General features: G+C 36.6%; 1 protein-coding gene across 1 annotated transcript; it reads right to left on the bottom strand.

Annotated features, from left to right (window-relative positions):
* Positions 1-6,140: 6,140 nt before the first annotated feature.
* LOC109248228 (heat shock cognate 71 kDa protein-like) lies at positions 6,141-8,396 on the bottom strand. Its single transcript, XM_053901353.1, is given in 1 exon segment — positions 6,141-8,396. A coding segment is annotated over 1 exon segment (1,941 nt). The 5' UTR covers positions 8,315-8,396; the 3' UTR covers positions 6,141-6,373.
* Positions 8,397-8,709: the final 313 nt, after the last annotated feature.

Raw genomic sequence — 8,709 nt, 5'->3', positions numbered from 1 at the left:
CCTACTCAAGACTGGTCCTAAAGAAGCAGATGCAGCTAACATAGAGTAATTTACAAATTACAATTTCATACATAAAATATATGTAAAACTTTTATACCTATACCTAGTAATGCCTTGGATTAATAGGTGGCATGAGAAAGTTTTAAAAAAAAATTTTATTATGACATTTCTCCAAAGAAAATATACAAATGGACAATAAGTACCTGAAATGATACTAAACACCATTAGTTGTTAGAAAATAAAAATGAAAACCCACAAGATACTAGTTCACACTCACAAGGATGACTATAATCAGTAATAGACAATAACACATTTTGGCAAGGATGCAGAGAAATTGGAACCCTCATACATTGTTGATGGGAATGTAAAATTGTGTAGCTGCTTTGGAAAACAGTTTAGTAGTTTCTCAAAAAGTTAAACGTAGAATTTCCATATGACCCACATATATACCCAAGAGAAATGAAAATATATTCACAAAAATCTTGTACATGAATGTTCACAGCAGTATTATAGCAATCAAAAACTGGAAACAACCCAAATATCCATCAGGTGATGAATCACTTAACAAAATATATATCCATACAATGGAATATTATTTAGCCAAAAAAAAGGAATGAAGTACTAATAAATGCTACAACATGAATGAACCTTGAAAACATTATGCTTTAAGTAAAATGAGCCAAATACAGAGGACCACATATTATTGTATAATAACATTTATATGAAATGTCCAGTGATAGAAAGTGGATTAGTGTTTGCCAGGGGCTGAGGGGAGGAGAGAATTGGGAGTAACTACTAATGAATACTGAGTTTCTTTTAGAGGTGATGAAAATGTTCTAGAATTAAAACAACTGACAGTAATGGTTACACAATCTTTTGAATATGCTAACTACTGAATTGTACATTTTAAGGAGTGAGTTTTATGGTATGTGAATTATATCTCAATGATTTTATAAAATTTCATTATAAGCTGGGGCGCCTGGGTGACTCAGTCGGTTGGGCGTCTGACTTCAGCTCAGGTCACGATCTCACGGTCCGTGAGTTCGAGCCCCGTGTGGGGCTCTGGGCTGATGGCTCAGAGCCTGGAGCCTGCTTCTGATTCTATGTCTCCCTCTCTCTCTGCCCCTCCCCCGTTCATGCTCTGTCTCTCTCTGTCTCAAAAATAAATAAACGTTAAAAAAAAAAATTAAAAAAAAATTCATTATAAGCTGCATGCCAAAGGTCAGGGTATCAACCTGGTTATCAACCTAAGTTTATTGACCCAATGGCAGAAGAATCAAGAGGGTTAATTCTTTGGGAGACCATGATGATATTATTACTGAATAAATAGCATATTTATGGGGCACCTGGGTGGCTTACTTGGTTAAGCATCTGACTCGGGCTCAGGTCATGATCTCACAGCTCGTGGGTTCAAGCCCCATGTCCGGCTCTGTGCTGACAGCTCAGAACCTGGAGCCTACTTCGGATTCTGTGTCTCCCTCTCTCTCGCTACCCCTCCCCCACTCATGCTCTGTCTCTCTCTGTCTCAAAAATAAATAAACATTATATAAATAAATAAATAAATAAATAAATAAATAAATAAATAAATAGTATATTTAAACTAATGCAGTGCAGACCATATTTACAATCTCTTCAGGGATATGCTAAAAGTTTGCCTTGAAACTTACCACTAAAAGAAAGGTACTATGACAAAAAATAAAAGCAAATTTGTTTTTTTCCCCACAAACTTTCACTGTAACAGCATAGTGGTTTTGGTTATTTTTACAATTCTTATCACCAAGGTTGAACTACCACACAGAGAAAACTGACAATATGGTCTCAAATATCAGACTGGACTTATTACAGCAAGTGTTTGACAGTATATAGGAATATGACCAAAGTCTGACTTCTAATATCTATCGAAACATTTCCTTCTATATTATACAGAAAGATTATGCAATCTGTGTTTTCATTAACATAAACTAAACATTATTATGAGTGGTTTTAAAATTAGAATCCTTTTCTAATGTTGAGAGTATACTGTAGTTATTCAATTTCTATGTATTATTGACATATTTCAATGAAAACATGTAAATTCTCTTGGTTTTTCTCCTGAGTTATGTGGTTATTTGTTAATATAACATTGTAAGAGGACAATAAAATTGCTGAATAACAGTTCTCAACTCCCATTTCCCTCTTCCTCACCTATACATATGGAGTACTCAAAGTTTTACCTGAAAGTGTTAAAGTGTTAATTAAAACATTCTTACTTAGCATTCCATTAGGAAATTTTTAATAAGCCAATAAAGTAGACTTTATCTCATCATGCTGAATTAGCTATTTACTGCTGCCTAACATATTACCCCAAATCATAGTGACTTAAAACAAAAACACCTATTATCTCACAGGTTTTGTGGGTTTGGAATTTCAGGGCAGCTTACCTGGGTGACTTTGGTTCAGAAGCTCCCATAAATTGTTGGAGCTACAGTCATCCAAAGTCTTAACTGAGACTAGAAGATCCGCTTCCACAATAGCTCACCTATATGGCTATTGGCAGGAATCCTCAATTCCTCACTGCACATAGAGCTGTTTAATGCATCCTCAAAACCTGTCAACTGGCTTCCCCCAGAGCCAGTGACCCAAGAGAGAGAGCAAGGAAGAAGCCATGATGCTTTTTATGATCTAGTCTTGAAAGTCACATATCATCATTTCCACCATATTTTGTTAATAAGAAGTGAGTCCAGCCCACACTCAGAGAGACGAATTAGTCTTCACCTTTAGAAAAGAGGAATGGCAGAGAATTTGTGGACATAATTTTAAATTTCCATAAGGCCTTTAAAATCAATTGATCAGCATGAGTATAGTTAACGCATTAAAAATAAACCTCATGTATACATTAATTTGGTTCCAAATTTCACTTGACTAATTTTGGAAGTTCTATGATAGGACTCTAATTCTTTTGTTTGGAAACTTTTTCCTCTATTTCATATATCACGATTTTCTGAAAGAAAAAATCAAAGATTAACAATAAAAGCAATGAGACAGAGACTATTAATTCTCATCAAATTATGCCTATGCTTCTGCATATTTCAGAGCCTTGCTTACAGTTTGGGTGGCATCATATAACAAGTTCTCAACAATAAAATGTAAGTAGAAATGATGAATGTCACATCCATGTTAAGACAGATAAGGCTGAGTTGCCTTTTTCTAGCCCTCTTTTTCCCTCCTGTGGCACCCTTGAATAGTAGAGGTTCCAGGTGGTGGATCTACCAGAAGGAAGATGTCTCAATTGCTATTGGACCATGTTGTAAGTGAAAAATAATCATTTATTGTGTTAAGCCACTAAAATGTGGGGTTTAATTTTTTATCCAGCGTAGCATAAAGTGACTAATTCATACTGCCAACACTTTAAATATTTAAAAATACAATTCTCTTATGTCCTAAACAAATGTTGCTATCCTTTTTGAAAATTAAGATATTCCCTTTCTTTTTTTTGTTTTAATTTTTTTTTTAACGTTTATTTTTGAGACAGAGAGAGACAGAGCGTGAACAGGGGAGGGGCAGAGAGAGAGGGAGACACAGAATCCGAAACAGGCTCCAGGCTCTGAGCAGTCAGCACAGAGCCCAACGCGGGGCTCGAACTCACGGACCATGAGATCATGACCTGAGCCGACGTCCGACGCTTAACTGACCGAGCCACCCAGGCGCCCCAAGAAATTCCCTTTCAAGAATAAATAAAAGCAACTGAAACTAGAATATTTAAGCCAGTCAAGGGAGCCTCACACTGATTCCCAGTTAACTATGATCCAATTATAGACATTAAAAAAAAAAAAAAAAGTCTCAAGTACAAAGAAACTTTGAGGAAGAATTAATGATGGCAATTAAATCTCAGCAAAACATAGCCATTAAGAGAAATGATAAAAGTTCATGATTTTATGTTGAATTCACTCAAATACTTTTTGAAGCTAAAACTAAGACTTAAAAAATAATTAACAGATGAAAGAAAAAACAAGTTAAATAAGCATATTCCTAATCTTTAGAGACTAAAATCTAAGATAAATAATGTTTTACATGTCACAAAACTTAGGGCTATTTACATTCTAAATAATATAAAATAAAATTGTTAAATCTTAAATTGGAGTACTAGAAGATAGATTAAGGGAGGTGAAGAGGATGATGTTGTTCAAAAGCACAAGTGAAAGAATTGGGAATTAAAGAAAACCAGCAACAAAGGAAAAGCAGGAAAGACCAGTAAATCAGAGGAAGAAAGAAGGAGCCAGTACTGATAATGAATTCTTCATTTTAAAAGAAAAAAAGGACAGATGATTTGTTATTTTATTTTTTGCCACCAGGTGGCAGCTCCTGCTAAATATATAATAGGAATGTTTCTGAATTATTTCTACACTATCTCCAAGTTAGGCTCTCACTTTAAAAGGGGGTGGGGAGGTTGCCAAAATTGTATATCAGTCACTTCTCATACAATAATAAAAGTAATAATTTTTCAAAATAGCTCAATATAAAACAAATACCTTCCAGGGTATATTAGAAACAAAATAACATATGTACATTTCTTCTAATGTAACAATTCTCAGTTATTTCTTAAACCTTTTGGGATTATGTCCTCTTTTGTGGTTTTTGTAAATTTTGAATTGTCAGAACTCAACTGTTTTATTCTAGCTCAGATCATGAAATGCCAGGATTGGGTGGTTAGGACACAACAGTATACTAATTACAATAAAAAATGGTATATATACACAAAGATCACTGTTTATTTTGTCAAGCATACACACATTTCTAAATAAGTATCAGGAGACTGTATTGGAAGGGCATATATTGTACGCGCTAATACTTGTGTCTTTGGAGGAGAGGGAATAGGACTGAGGCTAGAAAATGAAAGGGGAAAATTAAACACATTTAGATTTATCCCTAAGTATTTCATGGTTTTGTTGCTTGATAAATGGCATGTTTTTTATTTCAATTTCCAATTGTTTGCTTTTAATATATAAGAAATGTAGTTTATTTTTATATATTGATCTTATATCCTGCAATTTTGCTAAATTCACTTACTGGCATTACTACGTTTTTTTGTTTTTTGTTTTTGTTTTTGTGTTTTTTTGTGTAAATTCATTGGGATTTTCTAGGTTAAGTGATCATGTTATTTATGAATAAAGACAAAGAATGTCTGTTGACAGTCTGCATTACTATTATTTCTTTTTCTTGACTTATTTCACTGTCTAGAACTTGCTAGTTAATAGAAATGGATTAGAGCGGATATCCTTGCCTGGTTCTTGACCTTAGCAAGAAACTACTTATTCTTTCATCATTAGATATGATAATAGCTCTAAGTATTTAATAGACTCTACTTTTCAGGTTAAGAAAGTTCCCTTGCATTCCTAGTTTGCTGGAAATTTTTATCATTCATGGATGTTTAAATGTCATTTTTTCTGCATCTGGTGAAAAGATCATATGTATTTTCCTTTTTAGTCTATTGATATGGTGAGTTACACTGATTAATTATTGAGCCTGAACCAAGCCTACATTCCTGGGATAATCCAACTAGGTTATAATGTATTATCCTTTGTTTATATTACTAAATTTGATTAGCTAATGTTTTGCTGAAGATATTTACATCTATGTTTACATGATATTTTGGTCTTAAGTTGTCTTTTCTTGAAATGTTTTGTCTAGTATTGGAATCACAATAATGCTGGTCTCATAAAATGAGTTGGGAAGTGTTCTTTTCTATTTTTCATAAGCATTCAAATAGAATTGGTATATTTCTTCCTGAAATGTTTGGTTGAATTCACAAGTGAAGCCATCTAAGCCTGGAGTTTTCCTTGTGAGAAGAAAGTTTTTAGATACTAATTCAGTTTCCTTAATAGATACAGGATTACTTGACCTATCTCTCCTGGAGTGAACTTTGGTAGTTTGGGTATTTCAAGGAATATTTCCATTCACTCAAATTATCAAATTAATTGGCATAAAGTTGTTCACACATTAGCTTGTTTTCCTTTTAAGGTTTGTGAGGTCTGTAGTGATAGTGTTTATTTCACTTCAAATGTTTGTAATTTGTCTTCTCTATTTTTCTTATCATTCTAGCTAGTAGCTTAACAATTTTATTTATCTTTTCAAGGAAACAGCTTTTAATTTTTTTTATGGTGCCAATTTTAAATACAGTTTTATTTAAGACATTGCATTTTCCACTTAACAATACAGTGCTTACAAAGTGCAATGTTGTATTTCCTTTCCTTGTGCACATATTCCATATTCAAGTATCAAGAATGCCCAATTTATTAACTATAGCAGCTCAACTTCACTGCCATGGAATTTGCTACAAATTTGGGTCCTTCAAATGTTTTGTGTGGAACAATGCTAGACCTATTCTCAGGTTGGCTTAATCAACCTCTTCAATGGTGGGCCCAGAGGAGGCACCACCAGAGGGGGGAGCTCCACCACCAGGGAAGCCTCCGGGCATTCCTCCAGGCATGCCTTCTGCACTCTGGTACAGCTTCGTGATGATGGGATTGCAGACCTTCTCCAGCTCTTTCTGCTGATGTTCGAATTCTTCTTTTTCTGCAGTCTGTTTCTTATCCAGCCAGTTGATGATCTCATTACACTTGTCCAGAATCTTCTGTTTGTACTCATCGTTGATTTTACCCTGAAGCTTTTCATCTTCGACAGTTGCTTTCATGTTGAATGCGTAAGATTCAAGGGAATTCTTGGAGGACACCTTGTCTCGCTGCTTCTCATCTTCAGCTTTGTACTTCTCAGCTTCCTGGACCATGCGCTCAATGTCTTCCTTGCTCAAGCAACCTTTGTCGTTTGTGATGGTGATCTTGTTCTCTTTTCCTGTGCTCTTATCCACAGCAGAGACATTGAGAATGCCATTAGCATCAATATCAAAGGTGACTTCTATCTGAGGAACACCATGGGAGGCAGGAGGTATGCCTGTGAGTTCAAACTTGCCCAGTAGGTTGTCATCCTTGGTCATGGCACACTCACCTTCATAAACCTGAATGAGCACACCAGGCTGGTTGTCAGAGTAGGTAGTGAAGGTTTGGGTCTGTATGGTAGGAATGGTAGTATTGAGCTTGATGAGAACAATCATGACTCCACCGGCGGTTTCAATGCCAAGAGAAAGGGGAGTGACATCCAACAGCAGCAAATCCTGAACATTTTCAGATTTGTCTCCAGAAAGGATGGCTGCCTGCACAGCTGCACCATAAGCGACAGCCTCAGCAGGGTTGATGCTCTTATTCATTTCCTTCCCATTGAAAAAGTCTTGTAGAAGTTTCTGAATCTTGGGGATACGTGTAGAGCCACCCACCGAGACAATATCGTGGATCTGAGACTTGTCTAGCTTGGCATCCCGAAGGGCTTTCTCTCCAGGGTCCAGGGTGCCACGGAACAGGTCAGCGTTTAATTCTTCAAACCGGGCACGAGTAATAGAGGTATAGAAGTCGATTCCTTCGTATAGAGAATCAATCTCAATACTGGCCTGGGTGCTGGAAGAAAATGCACGCTTGGCGCGCTCGCAAGCGGTACGGATGCGACGGACCGCCCTCTTGTTCTCGCTGATGTCCTTCTTGTGTTTGCGCTTGACCTCCGCAATAAAATGGTTTACCATTCGGTTGTCAAAGTCTTCTCCACCTAAGTGGGTGTCTCCAGCAGTAGATTTGACCTCCAAGATACCGTATTCAATAGTGAGGATTGACACATCAGAAGTGCCACCTCCCAAGTCAAAGATCAGCACATTCCTTTTGGCTCCAACCTTTTTGTCTAAGCCCTAAGCGATAGCAGCAGCGTTTGGCTCATTGATGATTCGAAGTACATTAAGACCAGCAATAGTTCCAGCATCTTTGGTAGCCTGACGCTGAGAATCATTAAAATAGGCAGGTACTGTGACTACAGCATTGGTAACAGGCTTCCCAAGGTAAGCCTCTGCGATTTCCTTCATCTTTGTCAAAACCATAGAAGATACCTCCTCTGGATAGAAACTTTTGGTCTCTCCCTTGTATTCTACTTGGATCTTGGGCCTGCCAGCATCATTCACCACCATGAAGGGCCAATGCTTCATATCAGATTGGACAACAGCATCTTCGAATCCACGTCCAATCAGGTGTTTGGCATCAAAAACTGTGTTGGTGGGGTTCATTGCAACTTGATTCTTTGCAGCATCACCGATCAATCGTTCGGTGTCAGTAAAGGCGACATAACTTGGGGTGGTTCGGTTTCCCTGATCGTTGGCAATTATTTCCACTTTCCTGTGCTAGAAAACACCCACACAGGAGTAGGTGGTGCCAAGATCAATGCCAACTGCAGGTCCCTTAGACATAGTTGCTTCAGTATGGGCCCGGCCCCACTTGCCAAAGAAACAGCTACCTGGAGAGCTAACACCGCATTGAATGAGCAACAGCTTTTAATTTTATTGACTTTCTTTATATCTCTCTGTTTCCTATTTCACCAGTTTCTGTTCTTTTCATTATTTCCTTCCTTAAGCTTACTTTGCTCTTATTTTCTAGTTTCTTACGGTAAAAACTGAGGTCATTATTTGTGAATTTTCTTCTTTTTCGATACAGACATTTAATGCTATACATTTTTCTCTTAACAACTGCTTTAGATGTCCCAAGTTTTATATGTTGTGCTTTTACCTTTATTCAATTCAAAATACTCCACAATTTCCTTTATAATTTCCTTTAGAAATTTAGAATTGGGTTGTTTCATTTCCCA

This window comes from Panthera pardus, unplaced genomic scaffold (assembly GCF_024362965.1).
Source record: "Panthera pardus isolate Hobbes unplaced genomic scaffold, ASM2436296v1 HiC_scaffold_13, whole genome shotgun sequence".
NCBI classification, from domain to species: Eukaryota; Metazoa; Chordata; class Mammalia; order Carnivora; family Felidae; genus Panthera; species Panthera pardus.
This window is presented reverse-complemented; position numbering and strand designations above follow the sequence as displayed.